Source organism: Sander vitreus, chromosome 23 (assembly GCF_031162955.1).
Source record: "Sander vitreus isolate 19-12246 chromosome 23, sanVit1, whole genome shotgun sequence".
NCBI lineage: Eukaryota > Metazoa > Chordata > Actinopteri > Perciformes > Percidae > Sander > Sander vitreus.
This window is the reverse complement of record NC_135877.1, coordinates 4,561,936-4,586,351: the sequence shown is the minus strand read 5'-3', so window position 1 is coordinate 4,586,351 and position 24,416 is coordinate 4,561,936. Positions and strand designations below refer to the sequence as shown.

Genomic DNA, 24,416 nt, shown 5'->3' with positions numbered 1-24,416 from the left:
ATACTATGACTAAAAGCCAGTCATTGTATCATATATGATTATGAACAGAAATAAATTTTGCTGCCTGTAAATTTTTTTTTTTTTGTGTATGTGTGCCGCTTTTAGTTTGAAATCTGCGACCGGAAATATTGTGCATTAGGGTCGCTTTGACCTTTGTCCACTCAAACCCATGACAGAATCGTGCATGCGAGCTAGTTGCTAACAAGTTGACTGAATATCGGTGGTAGAAAACATACCAGTGACTGTGAAGATCATTTTTACCTCTCCAAACTTTAAAATTGGACATACATGACGCCACTGGGCTGAGGAGGACCGCCAGCTGAAGCAATGAAAACCTACCGTTAGTTTTACACGTTAAAACGTCGTTAGCTAACGTAAACAGATAGCAGACAGACAAACGTCCCCCTGAGGACTGCCTGATTATTTTACAGCCGGCGTTTTTCTTCTGTGAGCCAGTCAGACAACCTACCGGGAGACCCTCAACGAAACAAAGGTAACGCTAAGGGCCACGCAAACAAAATAACAAAAACATAAAATGTAACGTTATGCTAATGTTGATTTAACGCAGCTAGCTAGCTAAATTGCCAATTCGCGGCTTTGTGAGTCTGTGACGAGTTGACAGCCGTGACTCCGCAGTCGAGCGGTGCGTATTATTATGTAATAAACCGGGTTAGCGCTAGCTGAATTGTAGCAGCTTCTCCCTCCTATTCCCCCCTCCCCACCCCTCCCTTCCCTCGCCGCCCATTTGCGTCTGTCCCAACTCATACCTCAGTGTGAACATTTTGAGGAATAGTCTTCATTTAGTTACAAGTGTGTAACGTTAGGTTCCTTGCAGTCGTGCAGACAGTACGCGGTGTACTATGCAGCAAAGTGGTGAGTGGCAAACAAAGCTTAATTTCGATTCCCTGCAACCATACTGTATCTAGGAGATTGTTTTTTTTGCCAGAAGCAGTGCATTTAAAATCCATTTGTCTTTGGTTTTCTGTGGTACTGTATGTTTCAAGAACGGTCGGAATCGGCAGTGCTGAAAATGTTGCTGCTTTTCTTACCTGTCCAAATATTATTACCCCCCCCTGCATCATCCTCAAACATATGATCCTGCTGCTGCAGTGTTCCATGTCTGCAGCCTCCTCAGCCCTGGAGCTCTGTTACCACTTTCACCTGACAGTAGCCAGGAGCAGAAACTGGAGACTGGCTGGCAGTAAGAACTGTTTCTAATCGTGTCAGACAACTGATGCATCCGGCAGATCCTGGTCTGTTATCAGATATCTGGTATTATGTATTGTGATCATGTTGTCCACTTGAGTTTTTACAGAGCTTTCTAATTCCCTGTCTCCTACTTGTATTTTCTAGATATTTATGTCGATATTAAACGAGGCTTAGCTAATTCTTTATTTGAAGGCCTTAAATAGCCGTTTTCCTACCCTACACAACAACACAAGTCTTTTTTTTTTCTTTCTTTTTTTTTTTTTATAGACAACCGGATATAATACTCTACATCATAGGAATTCAGCTAACTTGTAATTAACCTCAAGATTTGAGTCAATGATAAAAACACCAGTCAGTTTATTCTGTGTACCTGTGCAAGCTAAGGTTCCACCCACATGTTTTCCATCTTCTGCTTATTGCATGTAAATGAAGGGTAATCCCAGACTTTCCATGCCAAACTTTTGCTGAGGTGAGGCTAACAAATCCAGGGTCACAAAAACGCCCGGCTCATTTGCCAGCCAAATGGAGTTTCCATCCTGCCCGTCTTGGACCACAGCTTGTTCCCTGCACACTGCTCTGGTAGACGCACGTAGATCTTAATTTGAATGCCGAATCTACATTGGGAGTACAGAATTGTATTACTGACCTGCAAAGGAAAAACAGTAATAGATCATTTTTGTTTGGGTTGTTTGCACAGTGATGGAAGGAAAACAGTGAACTGACAAAGGAAACCGTATCCTAAATATGTTATTCTGGGCTTAAGACCAGATTCTAATGCTTATCTTAAATGACACTACAAAGCACATTCACTTAACGAGGTCAATATTGTATAGCCAATCAGTTCAAGGTAAGTTCAATTTGCAATTTATATTTATTGTTACATATTGGAAAGCTTTTATGGTAAACTATGGTCACAGAAGATAGAGCATTTATGGAACATTTACTATAAGATGCACAGTTATGTTAATTAACCTGATTAATTATGCCAAGGTCTGGGCCAGAGGACTATATTCCTGCTTTATGTAATTAGGCTAATTATTTCCTACAATATGTGTTTAAATGTTGTTGGTAAATTAGGTGCAAGCATAAAGTTGGACAGAATACTGTACATCCACATACATCTAGACCTTACGTTTTTACAAAGCTGAAGGGTGGAGTCTTGTGTGCACAGTAGCTTTCATTTGCGTTTTATTGTTCTATGTGTTTGCACATGCATGAGAAATCCGATAATGTCGGTAGGACAAAATGTGGAACGCATGTTTGACTGATTTGTTTTAGTAATTGTTTGCTGAGCATGGACGCTCTTTGTCAGCACCACCTTGTTCTCTACAAACTTCCTCTTGTGAAAAATGACTCACTCAGTCAGGGTTCAACATAGCCTTTTTGTCCACCAGCCAAATGGCTAGTGAATGTTCAAATTTGACTAACCACTCAATATATTACCATTGTTCTTTTTGGCCGGTGAGTGAAGCAAATCTACCAACCACTTGTATGATTTCATAAACCCCGCATTTTTGTTGCAAAAAAGTCCCATATATCTTAGCAGAAAGTTGAAAAATGTTGCGTTTACTTCACACAAGAGCAGCCATTTTCCCCTGTTGCCATGGGAACGTTACGAAGTGACGGAATTACGCGACGATCATCGAAAAGCTGCAAACCCCGCGATGAAGCCACGATGAAACCGCATTTTTGGCAAGTTCCCGCAATTTCATCGCATAAATATCCCGCATATTCCATCGCATTTTTTAAGAAAACGTGCCGCATAATCAAGGATTTTTGCCCGCAACAGTTGAAAAAAACAGGCATTTTTCTGGAAGGACTGGTTATCTACAGCTACATCTGCTAGCAGGAGCGCACGATTGTGACTTGCTGCAACGTGTCTGTTTGCCACCCTTGCAAAATGTCATGTACTGGAAACTGTGGGGTTGCATCTGTTCTGTAATTAAACCTGTTTCCCTATGCAAGCACTTGGTTGGTGAAAGTAAAGAGTTTCATACTGTGTTGAGTGGGAATTTTTTTTGTTTGTTTATGATGTCTAAGGCCACGTCCACACGTACCAAAACGATCTTTTTTACCCCGTCTTCCCTGGCATCGTTTCAAGAATGTTTGTTTGCGTCCATTCGCACGTCCGGATCCATTTGTAAAAACCCACCAGACTCCATGTAAATAAACAGTAATTTTAGCATCGTAAAATACACTTCATTCAAAGTCGACAGAAACGAATAAAACTATGAAAAGCCGTTACAATAAAACAACCCCCTCAAATTCAGTCCCTTGCTGAGCTAATGTTCACCTTTTTTTTTTCCTCTTTCAGCCTCCAGACTGTCACACTATTAGGAGCCATAACAAATGCTGTGTTGCTCATGAAGTTATTGAAATGCCAAGGCCAGTGCATCAGTGCGGTGTTATCTTCCCAGCTGGGACACTCAGGCCACTGGCTGTGGTTTGGCTGATTTGATGCATTTGCTCTGACAAATGCCAGATGTGCTCAAATGAGATAGTTGCCTCTCACTTGTTTTCAGTGTGGATTTATCCAACAGCAAGAGGACACAAATCAGGTTACATTTTGGCCCTCTTTTCTTCAACAGCCTTATTACCAATCCGAGAGAGGGTTAGCTGAGGCTGTATTCCAATACAGTTAGATTTTCGCAGCCTTCATTATTACATTATTATCCCGTACATCTAACGGAACTGAACAAACATGCCTTTAATATGCACCTGTCTCTGGTGTTGAAAGGGTTTAGTTAAGTATGGTTTCTTGTGTCGGCCTTGCACCAGGCTCCTCTGCTGAGCAGGATTTGTTATTTGATAAAGGAGCGTGGGCACGTCAAGCCCTTTATGAGTGTCCAAGTCCATTAACTTCCGTGTCCACCCTTCTCAGGCCCCCAGAGCATAGCTAAGGGGGAAGGGCAACCTTATTACTGCCCACCTGAACTGCAGCTTCCTCCTGGAACATAGAGAGTTCTGCTGCTGCCTAACATTTCTTTTGCATCACAGAATATCTTCACGAGGAGACAAAAAAAAAAAAACAAACCGCCTGGATAAAACATTTTGACAGGTGGGGCAAATGATTTCCAGCTAATCACCGTCACTTTCTCACTTTCTCCCTCGCTCTACCACACACTCCCCACACACACACATACCGGCTCGACGCACAAGTATAAACTTCAGGCCACTTATTAGGCTACGGCGAAAGCTCTGAGTGGAGCCTCCGCAGAACCATAAATCCTGCTTAACTCTACTTATGTGCCTTGGGCAACGGTTTTTCCGTTCAGTTGGAGCGGCTTGAAAGTTAACAAAAGAAAAATGATCTCAAAGGAGTGTTTGATCAGAAATGCAGGACCAGGTATTTCAGTGACTGAACAAGTTGCTGGTTCACAGTGCTCTTGATGTTTTAGTTCCACTCCCAGTGGGTTGTTATATTACCATTTTTCACAGCTTGTCTTCTTGGACTCTCTATTTTCAACTGTTTTATTTTAGACAACCCTGAGAGCTCAGCATTTTTTTCAAAATGAAAACATAAAAAAAGGTTTTTCACAGGTTAACAATTGGCAGCAGCAAATGTCATGATCATTAATATTCTTTGTATCAAACACTTTTCATTATTATTGTTCATTAAAAGGATCCCCATCAGCTGATGCCGTAGCAGTCAGCTACTCTTCCTGGGGTCCACACTAGACACACAATACATATTACATCACAGACATTCCATTACAAGGAAATGTTTAAAATCAAATCAATATGCAATACACTTAACCACTTTTATCAGCTTCTTGCTTAAAACTCTGGGATGAATCAAGGGAAGACGGTGGTGGTGGTGGTGGTGGTGGCTGCTCTTTTAGCTGCATTTTGCATGGGGATACCATGTAAAGGCAACATCAAATACAGACCGAGACAAACATCCACACCTCCAAAATCCACAGTATTTAAAGCCCAGAGCCGTGCCCTTAGCTCTTCTTAAAGGGTGTCCAATTGCAAATTAAGCCTCTTTGTCCATCTCATTAGCCATTGGTCTTAAAAGGGGTGGATACAGCAGAGTGGTGTCTGTGCACATGATGAACTGAATGTGAACTGAAATGTGTCAATCACTGTAACTGTGATACTGAAACTAATAGTCACCACTACTATTTAAAGCTGAATCGGTCACTTCAGGATCGCATGTTGAGTGAGTGAGTGAGTTTAATTTGATTATTGAGGCTCAGTGGATACAGTTACAGTCTCTTACTGGCTCAAGCTTTGTTGTTAAGCTAGAAGAGTTACAAGTGTTGTACATGCTCTGCTTTCTAGTGTCCTAATTCACTCATTCAGACTCCGGAGTCCTGTGCACAGCTGCAGCTCTTTGAAGGAGACACAATGCATTGCTTTTCATGAGCCTGTTTGATACAGAGGGATGGTGCTGTTTTGTTTTGCTGAGCTCATTGCTCAGAGAGAGTGTACATTGTTCAGCAAGGATACACTTTAATGTCATTGCCAGAAAGTTAGCACCTATGCTAACTTATGGTCCACAAAAACGGCACCAGCTTTGAGCATTTGACAGGAATTTGATTTCAGCCACTGTGTGCCTCCATACTGTTGGCAGAAGTCTCCAAAAATCCCCACAGGTCCGATTGTAATAATCCCCTGAGGCTAAACTGCGACCTGAGGGGAAAGGGACAGTGGCGGTGACGCACACTCACGTACTTGAGTTGCATTATTCATGCAGAATTTGCAATAGGGGTGTCACATCTCTGAGCTCGCAGATCTTTCTAAGTAACGTCATAGGGCACATATGATTTGGGCGGATCATGACAGGCCAGCGAGAAAGGAGGAAGCTGAATGACTAGATGGCATTTAGCTCTAGTAAAGTAAGTGTCTTTCCTTGATCCCCAGTGTTACTAGCAGTCATCATCCAGGGGTCGGTGCAGTGATAGTCTGGTTTACCAGATGTACAGTGCTGGGATTCAATTCAATAAGATTTCAATTTTATTTAAAGTGTCAAATCATAACAGAAGTTATCTCAAGACACTTTACAGACAGAGTAGGTCTAGACCACACTCTAGAATTTAGAGACCCAATCATTCCCACAAAAGCATGCATTTGGTGCGACAGCGGCGGGAAAAAATATGAGAGAGCAGTATGACTCATAATAATTATACCAGTGGGTATAATGGAATAACATGAACAGTGGCAATTCTAGTAACAATAAAGATAATTGAACTATGACTAATAATAATAATAATAATAATAGTAGTAGCAGTGCAGGGCGTCGAGCAGTACTACGGCAGCAGCTGCAAACACGATCCAGGTGCCACCACAATGAGAGAGACTGACTGACTGACTGACTGACTGACTGACAGTCTAAACCTATATATAATAACTAAGGGCTGTTTCAATGCAAACCTGAGCCAGCCCCAACTATAAGCTTTACCAAAAAGGAGAGTTCTTAGCTTAATCTTAAATGTGGAGACAATGTCTGCTAGAGCTGGGCGATATGGAGAAAATCAAATATCGCAATATTTTTGACCAGATAGATCTATGTCAATATTGCAGCAATATTGTAGGGTTGATTATTGGTGCTTTCACAAAATATTTACACAATAAGAGTTTTTATAAATAATAACCAATATTATGTTATTATTATTATTATTATTGTTACTATTGTGTTAAGATAGTAGATACAATGACTAAGTGGGTAAAGGCAAATAATAGAACAGCTACAACAGTCTGGTAAGTTCAGAAAATGACATCACTGGAATGCAGCCTTTAAAACCAGGAAAAGACAACACTTGTCATATCACGATATTACAATATCCAGAATTTAAGCAGATATCTAGCCTCATATATCGATGTCTATATAATAGCCATATATTGCCCAGCCCTAGTGTCTGCCTCCCAAACCGAAACTGGGAGCTGGTTCCACAGGAGAGGAGCCTGATAGCTGAAGGCTCTGGCTCCCGTTTGACTTTTGGAGATTCTAGGAACCACAAGTAACCCTGCATTCTGGGAGCGCTAGTGGGGAAATAATAAGAAGTTAATAAAATTATGTTTCTGCATCTTTATGTCCATTAAAGACTTTAACTCGATCTCTTGGCTGAACGTGATTCAAAACCAAACATTTCTTTTGAGATGAGATGATTTCAAAGTTCTACTTTTATCTCTTTTATTTACTTTTTGTGCTGTTCTTATCAGCATTTTAGCATTGTCTCAAAGCCTCTGTTCTCCAGCCTCTGTTTGAACAGTTTGTGTAGATAAGTTATCTTTGTGGGCCCATCTCTCCACCTTGTATTCCGGTTGTGCAAGCTTTACTGAGTCGCTGGGCAGGGATTTGACAGATAATTGCTGGTATTTGTGGAAAAGAAGGCCTCTTTCTTCAACAAAGAGATTTTTAACTTTGAGGTATTGTTGGAGAATTAAGCCTTTGGAGTGCAGTGGTGTAATCTCCTCACGTGGTCAGGACTTGTGCACCATCCAGTAAGGTCAGACGAGCACCCCAAGTCTTTTATTCCAAAGCTCATTTGCAGGCAACATTTTGTAAGATCTGGGAAATTGCTGAGGGAGATAGTTTAGGTGGAAATTGATGCTAGCCACAGGGGGGATTTTGTCCAAAGCTTTTTCCAGGAGTAGTGTGGCTAAATAGATTAAATAGAGAGAAATATTGAGGAAGAGTAATATATTATTATGTTAAAGACTGGTGGTCAAACCAGAAAGGGGTACAATGAAATTAATCTGTGCGTCTTTGTGAAATATTTGGCTCTTGAAGCCTGGTCACGTAGTGGCTATACTTGCAGGGTTAGTTGGTGAACTGCTGTAGCCGACCAACAATCGCATAAAGCCATACCTGATTCTGGCTATTTCATGCAATTCTTCTGTTTAAATCAGAACTACAATCTAGTCTACATTTATTTCAAGAGATGGGTGGTCTGTGTTTCTTATCATGTCTGATCATCCGCTGCTGTCTTAGATAGCCAAGTTGCTGCAACCCTGGCTCTACAGCCTCTGCTGCCACAGGCAAGCAGACAGGCCAGTTCCGGCTGATGCTTCACCAGCGGCTTCAAGCTCCATACAGCTGTGTAATTCACTTTAATATGATGCATCTATCTCCGGAGGGATGATGGGAGAGAGTGAGATAGAATGTTGTTTTCTATTGAGGAGATTACATTCAGGAGATGTCTCTCTGTCTCTGTACATCTCAAAAAAGGCCATTTGATAGCTTTTCGTGACAAGATGTTGAGTGTTGTGTTTGAGGAATTTTACACAGTAAAGGTTTTTAGGTCGTGAAGGACTTAATAATAAAAGGTGAAGGGCTTTATTTGCTTAAAATACATGATGCACTCAGTATGCTGTAAGGTGCTTTGTTCTGATTTGTCATTTGATCAGCCTACCTGGTGAGCTCACTGACTCACCAAAGTGTCAATGATACAGTGTATTCTTATTGTCCGTGCATATTTTTGTAAGTGTGTTAGTAGAGTCCTTTCCCAGCATTTCTGACAACCTCAGATCTGCCCGTTCTTCCCTCTGGACACACACTCACAGCTGGCTCCTTTTGTCGGCGGCATGTTTCCCCTGCAGCTGGACTAATACATACACACACCACACATAATAGTACAGGAACACATACATCCTGCATGTTGCGCGTACACACACACACACACACACACACACACACACACACAGTGATGTGCTTCTATGAAAGCAGTCATTGAAGTTGGTGTTGTTTCATTTACAGGGACATGAGACCATACAGCGCTAATGAAAATACAAAGGAGATAAAGAACACTTAAAAACAATATTGATACTGATTCAGAAAAGCCCTACAAACAACACAGGCAGTGATACATTGGATAACACATTGGATAACATTTATAAGCTAGTCCCTGAGGAGGATGAATTCTTCATTAACATGCTGCTGAGTGGGCATTTGTTTCCCTCTGTTCTTGGGTCAGTATCATCCTTCTGAATTTGGTATTTTCAATAGCTCTGTATGGGTTGCATGTCCCTGTAGATAAAACAGCTTCAGTTACTGCTTTCATAGAAGCACATCATCGCGTGTGTGTGTGTGTGCGGTCTATAAAATGTCAGAAAATGGTGGATCAGTGTTTCCAGCCCAACATAAGTCCTGAAATGTTTACTGTCATAGCGTCATAGAGAAAAAAGAAAAAAAAAGAAAGAATCACATTTAAGAAGCTGGAATCAGAATATTAAAAAAATTACTCAAACCAATTAATCGATTATCAAAATAGTTGACGATTAGTTTAATAGTTGACAACTTATTGATTAATCGAATAATCTTGCGGGTGTGTGTGTGTGTGAGAGAGAGAGAGAGAGAGAGAGAGAGAGAGATAGGGTTGTAGACTATAATACATTGAGATCACATCCAGCAGGGAATGCTGATATGAAAAGCTTACTCCTCTGTTATTGCACACACACGGAGGGAGCTCTCACTGCTGCTCCGCCGCCGACACCGGCAGCACTAGTCTACATTTCAGTGGAGGAGGAAGAAAAATATGGTGATGTCATATGTCTCTCTCTCTCTCTCGTCCTCCTGTCAGAGGCTGTGTTGTGAATGTAATGGTGCTTTCTGCTACCCAAGCTACATGAGGTAGGTCCTCCATTCACCTCGCTGCGCTCTCTTGCACATGTGCATGCTGCATCAGCCCCGTTGCCTCCATACGTCTGTGTTTGTGTGGTTAAACTTTGCCTGCACTTGATCACGATAAAAATCTGTTTGTTCCTGTGTGAATAATCTCACTCTTGAGGCTTCTTTCGGCTATTTTCACGCTGTGTATATATGTGTGTAGGAAGGCTCCATTAGGTTGTTCCATTGAGGTCACATCACACTACAGCCTGATGATGTGTCCTGATACAGGGGTAGCTACTGAGAATTTGTCTGGTGGTGACCGTCGTCCGATTGCTGTCGAAATCCCAAGGCTGACACGAGGAGGTGATTCATATTTGTCCAGCTACTGCTGGCAGATCACACAGAGATGATGATTTTGATCCAGTCTTCCAGTTTTGACTCCCCCCCTGCCCCTCCGTTCACTCTATTCTTAAGAGGTTCTTTTTGGGTCACAGGAATGTTGTGTGCCGCTGTAACTTGTGTACTTTTTACTTCCCTGTGATGTCCACAAATCCTTTAAAACGCACAATAATAATAACGATCTTTAGGCGGAATGTGCTAACATCCCATCCTCACATCTTTTCTCTCTTTCCTGTTATGCAAGAGGTGTCACACACACAGAAACAGACACATGCTATTCAGCTCGGGCTGTGTGCGTCATACACATTTTCACTGTGCATCTCTGTAGTGGAGCTGTGGCTCCCTCTCTTCTCTCTGATTTTCCCCTCTGTCTCTGTAGCAGGGATTGTTTTGTGCTGTTCGTTATGGTCCAACAGTCGGGTAGAAAGCCGAGCAGCCGCAGTGTTTCTCCTATAAAGGGATGGAACACTCCGAGGTCACCACAGTCTCCTTGACACCACAGGAGTTCAGACTTTTTCATCGGGCTCATCAGCATTCCATGCACATGTCGCTATGGTGGATCAGATAAGTGGATGTGTTAGTGAGCGCTGAGTCACCTTGCATTTAAGCGTAATACAGTTTTGATTTTGCAAGGTGACACACTTGCTGCTGGTGCTCCTCATGCCATTCTCCCACAATAAAGGATCATATTGTAGGGATATTCCCTATAGAAAGATTCTTTACATTTGGGAAACTTTGCTTTCAGAGATATTAAAGCATCACAGGAGCGCTGTTTTAGTGGCAAGGGCTGGGAGATTTCTATCAGTTGGTGATCAAACCATGGATGGAAGTGTAGCAGCAGATGCTGTCCTAACAGCTATTATTGAGGATGAGCTGTACAAAGATGAACTAGAAACGGTTAAATTCATTATAAACATGTTAAAAGACACATCTGGTGATATTCTATATTTCTCTTATTGTCAACACATCCCCCAAAAAGAACAAAACAATGAATGTGTCCTACTAACAATTATTGTTTGTGTATCCGAAGCTTGATGTATCTTATTCCTCTGAGCCATAGAGTTTCACTGTTGTCCAAAAAATATTGAAAGCACATCAGTTAACCAATACTGTTGCACTGGGTGACATGTTCCTTTTATTATTGTAAGCACGCACACTGTAGTTTATTTCGGCTCTGTCCCACACACACACATCGTCCTGCTGCTGGAAATACTCACTACAGCACCACATGTGTATTAATCTGCGGCTGAAAATAGTCACCAGGACATGCGCGTTAACACCTGTTAAAGTAGCATTTTCCAAATACTGCCTTGGCCAGCTGTTTAATGACATTTTTTGGTCTCTTGGAAAATGATTTTCAACTGACAAAAGAAGACACATCTGTCATTTTGGGTGCTGAAATGAAATAGATTAGAAATCATGCCCATCCAGCACAAACTGGCATGGAGCAAGTCAGGATTTGAAGGACACCCTTGTCTCTCTTAAAGGTTGGGGCCAACAGTACTTTTATAGAAACTAGGGAAATAACCCAAAGACTATTTTTCCACATTTCCTTAAGTTATTTCTGGTGAGATTTGGCTCAACTGAAGCCAACGCATGACTATAGACATAAAAGACTGTTGTCATATTATTTCTGCCTTATGGGTGTACAATATACACTCTCCAGCCAAACCTTCAGGGTGCTCCCAGATGCTTAATGTGGAGGGGACAGAAATTATGTAAAGGCATCTTTATGAAAATGGGATCTATTCAGGGATGAGATTTAATCTGTGCTACAGGAATGGCTGCCAGATGATATTTTTGCAATGTTGTGAGATCTGCTGGTCTCTATTATGTTTCTAAACCACAGAATTATCTGTAATTGTTTTGTCCTACATTGTGTCTTCATTGAAAGTAATCCTGCTTCCTGCGTGAGTCTCTGTATTCCTACATGACATGTACAGTATCAGATTTGTATAGATTTTTTAGATTCTTCACAGACATTACTATTTCTATGTCAGGGGGGTTAAAAGTGATTTTTATTCTGGTGAAACAGTGCTGGATTCTCTGTGGCCTAGCAAGGCAATCCTTTCCTTCTGCTTACATGGTTGATTAATATTCCTCAGTCCCTGACCTACATGGATTAATTCTGTTTAAAGATGTCTCCCCCTGAGCACAGCACCAAACTGGGACAGGCAGATTCTAATGGACCAAGCGACTTGCAACATTTCCATAGAGAGCATTCTTTTACGTTTTTAAAGTTTGTCCATCAGCCCCTCATTCCTATCAAGCTGACACTTGTAGTATAGTCTCATGTTTGATATGTTTCAACAGGAAATCCAGCCTGCTTGGGCTATTTTATCTTAAAAAAAAACCCTATGCTAGGTAGATTTCAGAGCTGTCTGTATGTATATGAGCTCAAAGGAGGTGGAGTGGTGATGGCTGTTTCCCATTGTAATAATTAGCTGTAATTCGTGTTTGTAGCGTGATTTGCACAGAAGATGCACTTTTCTACGTAGGTGTTCAGATTTCCAAAACGACTTGCCAGGGGCTGTGTTGGTGAGGACATGAAATATGATTCTAGCTTGTGCAATAGATCCATGAGTTTGAAGGTTTAGTGAAGTTATCAAATGAAAGTCTGCGAACACGCTAAACTAAGACATTGACCATGGTAAACATCAGCATTTTAGCATTGTCACTGTGAGCTTGTTAGCATGCCGGCATTAGCATTTAGTTCAATGCAGTGTTGTGCCAAAGTACAGCCTCACAGAGCCGCTAGTATAGCTTTAGACTTTTGTTAAGCGATAGTATTCAGCCATTCGCCCCCAGGCAGGGCATGTGATGAGTCCTGCCCTTCCTTCCCATAGTTGGTCCTGTCATGCCCCAGATTGAGCATTGAGTCATCTATTGTAAGTCTTGATAAAACGTAGCCTGAGGCTGAAGTATCTGGCATCTGTGGAGCTAGCATAGGTGTCAAAGAAGCAGACAGTCAGCAGTGTATCAGCAAACAGTGGTGATATTTTCGGCTGGTTTGGTGCTATGGGCAACATTCAGAAATAGAATCAAGTCATCTTTTATTCATATAGCACATTTCAGCAGGGGATTTCAGCATGTACACAGGATCACAAACTCACGAAATATGATATAATATTAAAACACTGCACAGCATAACATCTTTTCCTTTTGAACATCTTGAAAATGAAGCCTTTACTGTGAGAGATTGCTGTTAGAATCCTAAAATCTTCGTCATCACTGAGCAGAGGCAATAGAGTAGAGACCTTGTTCAGAATTATCAGAGTGGCTGTCAGTCGCTTCAAGGAGTGGTGTTGAAAGAGAGTTTGAATCCTCAGACATAAACAGAAATCACAATTGTCTGTGCTTTGGTTTGCTGTTTGAATTGTCTTACTCAAGTGGGGAACATATCGGGGACCAACATGGGACATTGTTTCAATCTCATGCTTTGCTTTTATCAGTCATCTATGAGCAGTGTGACACACACTGTATGTCTCACTTAACCACTAACACATTCCCCAAACACTCAGCAGTGATGGGCCTCTATAGATCTGCCTCTCTGGCTGTCAGAGAGCTGCCTCGCCTTTTTGAGAGCGGACAGCAACATCACTACAATCAGCTTAGGCTCCTGAAATGATTGCTGTGCTTTCCCGCCCTTAGGCTGAGCTCTACTGTTAATCCAAAAACAATCAATGCCAAAGTATTTCACTGCTGCAGATCTAAACATACATTTTTCTGGTTCTCATAAGCATCAAAAAGAGCATTTTCTGTTAAGTATTTTTTTTTGGGAAACATCCTGATTTAAAAAACAAACTTATATGCATCACATTTTGTTATGTGTAATATTAGTCAAACTACAGTTAGTGCAGCCCTAATTGAAAATTGACTCATATTCAAAATTGCTTAAAGTAAAACTTCTAAGATTTATGTACTGTATATATTTATTATATATTATATTCCAAGCCAGCATTATGACCCAGAGGTACATGACATAAATGACCTTTGAGGGGGTTCAGTTGTACTTAATGCCAGGGATTCTGTGTCATCACCTGAGCAGAAACATTTTTGCGTTGGTTATTGTGTTATTGTCTCATAATTCCACTCAGCCATCATAGCCTTTGTCCCTCAAAATATGCAGCACAAAAAATGGTGAAAAAGGTTTTGGTTTCCCTCAGTCCAAGTTTCTTGTGGCACTGGTTCTGTTCAGTAAGACTGAGATCATGTTCAAGATGTGATGGCTTTTTTTTTGCTGCCAGTGATGCATATCAACACATCCTATTGTTACTATTATTAGCAGGTTGCGTGGGATTTCCCCCTTTCTTGTCTATATATCCCTGCCTCTGCTGAATTATTTTTTATCTTCGGTGGAGACAAAATGTATCCCCCCTCAAAGAGATCATCACTTCACCAATGGCCTAGACCAGGGGTCTTCAACGTTTTTTAAACCAAGGACACCTTAGCTTAGCAGGGACCCCCTATTACATATATTGTATAAAATCAAGTTGCATATTAAATTGGGCCTATATTAACATGTAGGGTAACCGAAAGCCTTTATACATACCTTTTTAGTGCATAGAATACGAAGCTATTAAAATAGTAATTGTTGGCATGATTTTATAAATCATGTTTTAATGTTACACATACATGTGGCACAGTGAATCCTTAGGATGAACCATAGACTGTAAATATTAATATTTGCAGTCTATAGGATGAACTGTATCTGTGGATGGCTACCTTAGTGACTACCTTACCTTTACGCCAGTAAGCCTATCATCAGTGGTTTTTTTTCACAAATATGCTGATTTATATTTGCTAATAATATGTTGGATTCATGTTAAATTGTTTTTAAATGAACAATAATTTGGTGGCCCCCCTTTCAGTAACTCTGAGGAACCCTAGGGGTCCCAGACCCCCTGTTGAAGATCTCTGGCCTATACCATATATTAATTATATAGCTAAAATAGAAGTATTTTAAACTAAGTAAAGCGCTGTAACGTGAACAGTCTATAGTGCGATAGAACGATAAAATCCGAGCGGCAGTTGCTGGTTGTATTTAGCCGGTTATTTTCCATTGAATATTGAAGTTGATAAATAAGTGTTTTGGCATGCCTGGTCGAGTGGCTCTATCTATGGTATTGGAAGGAGGATTTAATTCTTGCATGTTTTGTTTTGTGGTGCATGATCAAACAAAATCCCAACACCTCGCAAATCGCACCCTGATTATTAGTATTAATGAACTGGAGTATAAATCAGAAAATTTGTGAACTACAAACATCGAAAAAGGTTCCCTGCCATCCGTTGGATCTGTGGAGAAACCCCTCAGCCAGTGTTTCCGGCTTTGCTTTGGGGCCGCTGCCAAGCCACAAGTTTAGGATTCCCTGTGCGTTTGCCCTCTATCTTTGGCAATGATTCACAGCTCTTAGCTGACAGACTGCTGTGGTCCGGCTGAAACACATTATGTGCCAGCTTGTGAGTAGGGGCAGAGTGTCCGTAAAGTGTGGGAGAAAGTGAAGACAATAGAGTCATAGCAGAGACAGTTGTTTATTAAGTGAAGCAGAGTGTCCAACATGCCCATAGTCACTGATAAAGGATTAATAGATAATAATTATAGGCAATAATAATTAGACAATAAAATAGCAAGCTAAGAGTCAAGACATTCAATTCAATTACATTTTATTGATAGTGTCAAATCACAACAGGAGTTCTAGACCACACTCTCACACTATCATTTACAAAGACCCAACAATTTCCCACGAGCAAGCATTTGGTGTCACACGGGCGAGGAAAAACTTGCTTCTTACAGGGAGAAACCTCAGACAGAACCAGGCTCTTGGTGGGCAGCCATCTGCCGCTGCCGGTTTGGACACAGAGACACTGATACAGATACATGATATGATTCATAACCATTATAGCAGTTGGTATGATGCGCCGTGGCACTTAGAGTAACAATAAAGATAATCTATGACTAGAAATAATAGTAGTTGTAGCAGCGCAGGGCGTCGAGCAGGAACACAGCAGCAGGTGCCAGTGCAGGGCAGGATGACATACTAGCAGCTCTGTGTACTTAGGCACAGCAGTGCTTTGAGCTAAATGCTAACATGCTTACAATGACAATGTTACCATGCTGATAATAACCAGGTATAATGTTTACCATTTAACTAATCTTAGTTTAGGATGTTACCATGCAAACGTTTGCTAATTAGCACCAGACACAAAGTACAGCTGAGGCTCATGGAGAATATTATTAGTCATGCACACATTTGGTCATACACCTAAGTATTGGACAAATAAAACCATTTGCCCTGCTGGTGACATTAGAGGAAAAGTTGAGGGATCCCCAAAGTGATTGGAATTCCTCCTGCGGGGAACTTGAATGTCTGTAACAAAGTTGAATGGCAATTCATCCAATAGCTTTTGAGACATCTTGAGTCACTCAAAAACATGTCAGGTCATGTACCCCTAAGGGCAGCTGCAAATAGAGGGCAACTTCAGAGCTAATGTGTATTTAGTAGGGCTGTCAATCGATTAAAAAATGTAATCTAATTAATTACATACTCTGTGATTAATTAATCGAAATGAATCGCATACATAATTAACGGTGCCTGAACCGATACTTTTTAAGAAAGTAAAAAAAGAAAAGAAAAAAAAAGGGTACTAAACAACAGTTGGTGACATTAAAGAATGGCTTATTTATTGCTAAGGCCATATGGTCAAAATGAAATGATTTAATAATAATGTATAACATTAACAATAACTTATTTCACTAGTAAATTGCTGTTGAACGACAAAAACAACAACCAGATAGGAAAAGGACATTTACAATAACTTCAAATGCACCACGAGGCTATAGTTGACCAGTTTCATTGAACGCACCGTCTGTGTTGTTTCTCCGACGGCAGCTGCAGATTGTTACATCCCGGTGTTGAATCCTCTACAGTAAAACACAGTCACACTTTACACCGTTTAGCGTTAGCTGTCAGCATTTTAACTGTGTTTAATCCAGCTACTAGCTAGCGGTAGGCTAACGTTAGCTGCTGTCGAGTATAGTGTTAACTAGCGTCACGTGCAGCGGGGTTTGTGTTTCCTGTAACGTCTGTTTCAGAGCATCAGAGAGAAGCGCAGACATATCAGTGGCACCAGCTTTTCGTCTGTATGCAAACGTCAATATGGAATGGATTAATCTGCGTTAATTTTTTTAACGAGTTATTTTTTCTCAGATTAATTAATCGAAATTAACACGTTATTTTGACAGCCCTAGTATTTAGTCATCCAAAAAAATAGACTGCAGCAAAGGCTGAAGCATAAGTTGCACTGACAGAATCTCTCTGGATAAGACTGTCAACTAAATAGAAAAAATTAACCATCTCTAGACCCAGAGATAAGATATGTAGCTGCCCCAGAGGGACACTCAGTTGTCATTGCTACAACTTCAGAGACCGTACAATATCAGTAAAAGTTGACAAAGAATGAAACAGAACATGTTCTACCTCCCTTTACACTGCTACAAAACATTCCATATATTCATTTGTGTGTTGTTTTCACACCTCAGCTGTGTGGCTGCTGCTCCAGGCTGAGTGACGGACTGATTGCTGAAGCCAGTTTTGAGAAAGAGTGGAAAGCATCTGTCTCAGCGTGACGGGTCCTTGAGAGTCAGGGCCAGATGAAGTGTGTGTGCTGGCTGGAACCAAGAGGCTGTTGGAGTGCTGGAGCGTTACATTAGTAGACTGACTGGTGGGGGGGGTTGGTGACCTTCTCTTTGTCAGGATGTCCTTCTGTCCTCTGTCTGATATGGGCCCTTTCACAGCAGCCATTTTGACATGTTGTCATCGCAGGGCAAACACAGGGGATTTAGACTAGGTTAATTATGGTCCCGTTCCAGTGAGCAGGGCCTGCATGCTAGCTCATACCAGTGCCTTGGCCCACCTAAATGGAACATGGCCCAAATTAGTGTTATTGATTACACCTGTATTTGCCCTGCAATAACATGTGAAAATGGCTGCTTTAAAAAGGGCCTATTAGGCACTATTTAGCTGTGTTCGAAACCGTTCCCTATCACGGAAATAGTGCACTAGGCCTTCACTAGGTTAATTTCATTCACTATATAGTCCACTATAAAATATGTGTGTGTGCATGAGCAATGTCAATCATTGCTCATGCACACACATTCATTCTCCCTTGTGGGGGGAGGGGCTTAGGAGACCGTTTAGGAGAGCTTTTGCGGAAAGGGGGGAGGAACTGAGAAGTTGTTGATGGTCAAATTTTTTGGCTAAGTCCTGGATCTTCACAATCCTACCTACGGCACCTTTTAACTTTTATTTATTTAGGAAAGCTTTTTTTCACCACTGCTTTGTTCACCATTGCCCACTAAATCCAAAGTCATCTACTCGAGGCCACTGAGTGCAACTGAAGCATTTTACTGCCATGTTCCAATGTTAAAAATTATACCAACTCTCACCCAGAGTGCTAAGTCACCTTCCAATTAGCCTCTTTATTAATGCATGAGTTACAGTGTTTAAGTTTCTACAGCTCAATTACTAATTGAGCCAACTTAACACATTTTGCCCCCGTTTACAACATATGACAAGGAGAGGACAGAGTTTTGTTTCTTCCTACAATCCTTGTATCTGCAGTGTCAACCCTTAAGTCATAGTATTTTCTCCAGTGGCCTCCTGTGGATACATAGGCCCTGATAAGGTGTAATCTCAGTTGGGACCGCAGGGTTCATACCTTTCAAATATCCACACAAAACACAGCAATCAGCATTAGTGGCTGCCTCCCATAATCTTAAAAGCATTTTTAGGACAACCACGTGTTGGCAGGCAGCTGCTCCTCACAAAATAATCTCCCCGAAAGCATTGAGTGTAATTAACAGATGGTCCCACTTGTTCATGATCTCATGTTGAGGGTTTAGTGTAGTGTTAGTTTTAGTGGCGTTACATTTGTGGACAGTGGGGTTAGGCCACGGATCACGGAAAATGCTTTTAAGCAGTTGTTTGTGTGTGTTTGTTGTTTCTCTGCGCGTTAGAGATTGTGTGTGTTATATCCTCGATATCCCTTTGTTATCCCTTCTTGGTTAATGGTTTTGCTACTTGTTATTACTTGAAAAGCTAATACAGTCAGAACTTTGTTTTAGAACTTGGACAAGGTCTGGGTTATGCTCGCACTACTCACTATTTTTGTCTTTTGAGTACTTGTAATTTGGAGTGTAGTGGAGTGGTTATTGCATACGGAATGGATTGAATCTATGGTATTTAAGAGCATGATAATATAATTGTCTTTCTGTGTGTGCTCAAAGGCTTGTCTTTTTCTTGTGTTTCACATACACATGTCCCACCGCTGCTTTGATTTGTCATCGTGTTTTATTAGATAAATGGCTTTTCTTTTGAGCTGCAGAGTCTAGTGTTTTCACATCTGAGTGTGCTAACAGAAAATGAGCAGGTAGGTATTACATCTGAGTTAGAGGATATGAACAGCTGAGTCAAAGACATACCTGCTCTGAACTTTTCATGTAACATTATACCCATCATATACAAGGAGTAGTAGGGTCAAATTGCTGTGGATTTATTAAATAACCTACAGCAGGTACCCTCACTAATGTAGCCTTGAGTAACTCCCCAGCAGGTCAGTGGAGCGGCCAAGTGGCAGCCAGCAGAAACCTTCCCTGGATAGATAAAGGTTAAAATCAGTATCATGCTTTTTTTATTAAGGCCTCTCTGGGGAAAGGAGCTGACAGGCTGGCTGATCCTCCATCCTCCCCTGCTTGCACTATAAACAAGCTGTTTATTAAAGGCCCGGAGCTGCAGCCCCTTAAGGTGCGTTCCGACACAGGTTCTGAGGTCTTTTTAAGTCCCACAGTTCAGTGTGCCGTTTCATCATTTCAAAAAGGTTCCTGCTGCATTAGTATACAATGACCGAAATGAGGGTGCTTCTGTATTGGAAAACCACTAGTGCAGCCTGTTTGTTCTGTAATGTGAAAGATAAGTATGCGTGAAATAAGTCCAATCTTGCAAACTAGCCTTCCCACATGAGGTTAAAGTGCACTTGGAAAATCTGTGCTTTTCCAAGCCAGAACTGCTTTCAAAACAACTGAGGGGACTGCATTTTGAACATATTGTACTTAGAACCTACACATACAAAGTGAAAGAAGTTACACGTACGTTGCAGTGTTGTCCTGTTTTGGTAACACATCGCTCCCCCCTCTGAACAGATATGCAGTCGTCAGAGCAGCGCTGACAGGCCAGACTCTGGTTTAACACAACCATGGAGTCCTCCTCGGAGTCCCAGCAGGAGCCTGAGAAAACTTTGGTGAGTCAACATACAGTACTTGCATATCTAGGTAGTCCCACATGCAGTAGATATTCAACAGCCTGCTTTTCCAAAATTGGAATTGGGAAAGAATTAGCGATGAATAAATAAAAAATGTGATGGTGCTTTTAAAGGATTACTTATTACTATTACTTATGTGCTTGTAACTGCTATCTTTTTTCAAGGTTCTGACTGATGAACTCAGGGTAGAAAATATGTATTGAACATTTTGGAATGAAACTCTACTACTCAAACCTCATACCACTCAAAGCAAACACTTTATTCTGTAGTCTCCAAGAACGTAATCTTAAATCCACCCACCCTGCCTCATTGCCTCTCCTTAGTCGCTGATAATTGTTCCTGATAATTGGTGGCCTACACTCAACCTCCTAATATAGTCTTAAGTAGGAGAGGGTTCTTTCCTGCCAGCATCAGCGATGGGACGTTTGCGTGTGCGTGTGTGCGTACATGTGCGCCAATAGATAGACAAGACAGCTGATTAAGGTCATGCAGAGGTGTTTTTTTTTTTTTCGACGCCCTCTTTCATAGGAACAGAAATGGTGATGAAACTGAAAATGATAAGGACATATTCATCCACAGTTCTTGTTCTTTGTTCTGCACTACAATGAACAGTTATCGCAACTTCCTGTTTGGTGTTGCAGGTTGACAGTGCTGCTCCGATGACCCACTGTTCTAGATTTGAGAAGAGATGTGATATACTGAGTAGAAGGCATTTATTATGAAACATGCTAGTATTGAAGGGCAAAGCACAATGATAATAAGTTCTGTAACTTGCTAATAGGATTCAAGGTGCTGCTTTTGCTTGATTCTTTGTGGAGAAACCTTTTACAGATCTGTTGATTAAATCAACTAATTGATTAGTCGAAAACATTGTATCAGTGTTGGTCAAGTCAAGAACTGTTTTAATCGAGGACAGCCCTACTTGCTAAATAGTCTTAAAAACTAACATGAAAAAGAAGCGTGATAAGATCGTGGCTCATGATCCTGCCGTGTCAGGAAGGTCAGGAAGGTATGAATAAATAGATACCGCCGTAGCCTACTATCCACAATTATTGTCTGACGAAGGTTTGCATATTCTAATGTGACCGAGCAGGGATGGGAACCAGTGGCACCTTCAATCAGCAAGTACACATTCAAACACCCACATATAAAATACCACTTCCCTCCTCTCAGCTCTCAGGATTGTGATTCTGCCCTTTCATTTCACCTTAATCATAATCCTCCATAGCCATTTTTGCAGCGAGCAGGAGGCCAATTATAATTGCAGATAACTGGGGTGATAACAGTACTGGCCATCTCTCCCACGGGCCTCCACAGACGATGACACACAATGGGATTGTATGGGAGCAGAGCTAAAAGCCCCTTTCTACTTCTTTAAGTCTTGGTTAGAGTGGGAGTGAATTTTAATAACACTCAATATCTGTTAGAAGTGCAAGCTAATTTCTCACCCCGCCTTCTCCGGAGCCTATTTTAGTGTCCGCAAAATGAAACTCCCAATGCATAAATTGGTTTGAAAGCCATGTCGTTGTATTTACTGTTTCTTTTCAATGCTTTCTTTTTGATTGGATTGAATTTGATGAATGGATACCTCTCTACGATTTTAGCAGTAAACCTTCTTTGTGGAGGCTTGGGGGCATTGTGTTATCACTTGATCACACATTGTAAGGGGACTGCAGTGTCAGGATGGTGTGAGACTTCGGCTATGGGACGTATTGTGTAACTGGCATATCCTGCTGTTTGCTAAAAGGACCTGTTGGTAGAGAGGATGGCTCCCAACACGAGATGAAAGGCTCTGGAAAGCACGCCAGGTGTCTGACGTGTCTCCTCTCGCTCTGATATCCTCACAGTCAGGGGACGCTTCAGGAAGGTTTAAGGCTACCAGCCCTCCCTCCTCTTTGAAACACCCACTTCATCCACCATTCAGTCTGTTGTCATTTGCATTGTACATACTGTAATGAAAGAGCTGGTGGCCTGCTGTTCAGAATAGACGGAAGTGAAAAGGCACACAGACAGCCATTATGCACTTGAACAATGGATTTGAAGTAGCTTAGAGGTAAGAGAACAGGATCTGTGACTAGGGGATCACTAACTAAAAGGATTTGAGCAGATGAAATGAATGAGAAAAAACTTTTTATCCTCGGTGGGTGTTGAATTGCCCTTTGGCCCCCACATTTGTTCCAGAAGTGCTTTACAGTTTTCAACAGTACAAGACTAGTTGTGCTGAGAAGGTCCCAGGTGTAAATGCATTGTTGGGAAAAGAGATATGCGTAATTTTTAGTCAAAAATGGGTTTTTAGAAATGTAGTCATTGCAGTCTTGCAGGAGCAACATCGCTACCTTTCCCATCTGATGCAACTACTGTACAACACGTGCCATCAACCAGTTTGCATCAAACATAATTAGGCCCATAATACGTCCAGAAGGCTCATGATTGATTCTTTCAACACTGATCAGTTCTCTATAATAGTACAGTACAATACATCTATAGTATTCTTACATTCTCACTACAAGATAGTACAGAAGTTGAATTTGAGCCCTTTATGAATTAGAAGAAAAGTAGAGAATTGCAAGCATGCATCTTTTCTTGTTTTACTGCACATAAATACCTATATTGACAGTCTGGAGGCCAAGATTACTTTCATAATAAAAATCGACAAATGGTGTATCCCCTTAATGGACTCTTTAATGCGGGCCAGGAAGCCCTGCCCTGCTCAATAAATTATCAAGATGAAAATCTTAACCGATATGAAGGATTAATGGGTCTAAGGTTTGACTAGATTCATAGGAGTCAAGTGTATTCAAAGAGCACTTTTTAGCCACACACTAGCGTTGTGGCTCTAGGGATGACATTGACGGTCTGTTGGTCCACCGCTTCAGTCCAGACTAAAATATCAAAGCACAGCATAACAGCTAGCCTATTGGATAGATTGGATTGGATGAAATTTGTTGCACACCGACTATGACAAAGCATTCTGCTTTTGATAGAAAACTTGATATTTACCATGTCATAGGTACAAAGACTAATGGTATCAGACATAATGAAAGCTATGCAGGAAAGCTATGCCTGGTTTTTCCCAGGTATCAACAAAATGAAAAAACAGTGCCCCACAAATGCAAGATGCAATGCCAATAGCTATCCACATGCAAGTTTTAGTATCACTGTATTGATTCATTATGATTCTGCCGTTACAAAAAGATGTCTAACTGGCAGAGACAGGGTCTTTGTTCTTCAACATGCAGTACCACATAATGTGACAGGAATAAGCTACAGGAGGCTGCGGGAAGCCAGAGGTGAAGATTGGCTTCAGGCTGCTTCTGCACATCAGTGGTCGGACTCAGGGTGCTGTTGACAGAACCAAGCTGACAGCCTGGGCTGATGAGACAAATTCTCACCACTTAAGTAAATGTGTTAAAGTAAGGAAAAGCAAGCTTATTCTCCACGGCTTTAGCTTGGCCTCAGATGCTGAAAAACTGCAAGTCTGAAAATATACAGTAACTTTCAAAAGACTTGACAAAGTGAACTTCAGATGATGTGGGGGAAGTTGCAGCTATTTAGGATTTAACCAAATGTGGTGGAGAAACTTGAGTGTGTCTTGAGGGCGTCTTCTGCCAAGATTTGTTCAGTGACAGAAAAATCTGTCTTAGTTGAGGTGGTGGGTGGACTATTAATTTGAGGGCAGTTATCAAGACAGTATGGATTTATTAACACTGGGAATGTAAAAGGCTGGGGCATGCAGCATCACCTAGATTGGATAATTATTACATCCATTAAAGTATTGTACTGTAGGGCCCTGTAGGAACACATTTAGCTCTCTGTTTTTTGCTGGTGTGAATTGATAACTGCACACATGACCTGGCACACACACATGCCTCTTGGAGTATCCAGTTCCTTTGGCTTGAGGAGGGTAATGTATTGTGTGTCACATCACTGGCAG

General features: G+C 41.3%; 1 protein-coding gene across 5 annotated transcripts in view; it reads left to right on the top strand.

Annotated features, from left to right (window-relative positions):
* The first annotated feature begins 175 nt into the window (after nucleotides 1–175).
* osbpl8 (oxysterol binding protein-like 8) overlaps nucleotides 176–24,416 on the top strand; it is an 89,045-nt gene continuing 64,804 nt past the window's right edge. For 2 of the 5 annotated variants that reach the window (XM_078281360.1, XM_078281357.1), the window contains exons 1-2: nucleotides 176–493; nucleotides 20,364–20,461. In XM_078281360.1, the coding sequence (XP_078137486.1) occupies nucleotides 20,417–20,461 (45 nt within the window). In that variant the 5' untranslated portion in view covers nucleotides 176–493; nucleotides 20,364–20,416. Of the gene's footprint in view, nucleotides 494–774; nucleotides 874–20,363; nucleotides 20,462–24,416 lie in introns of those variants that run through there. The other 3 variants (XM_078281358.1, XM_078281363.1, XM_078281364.1) reach the window with 3 other exon arrangements.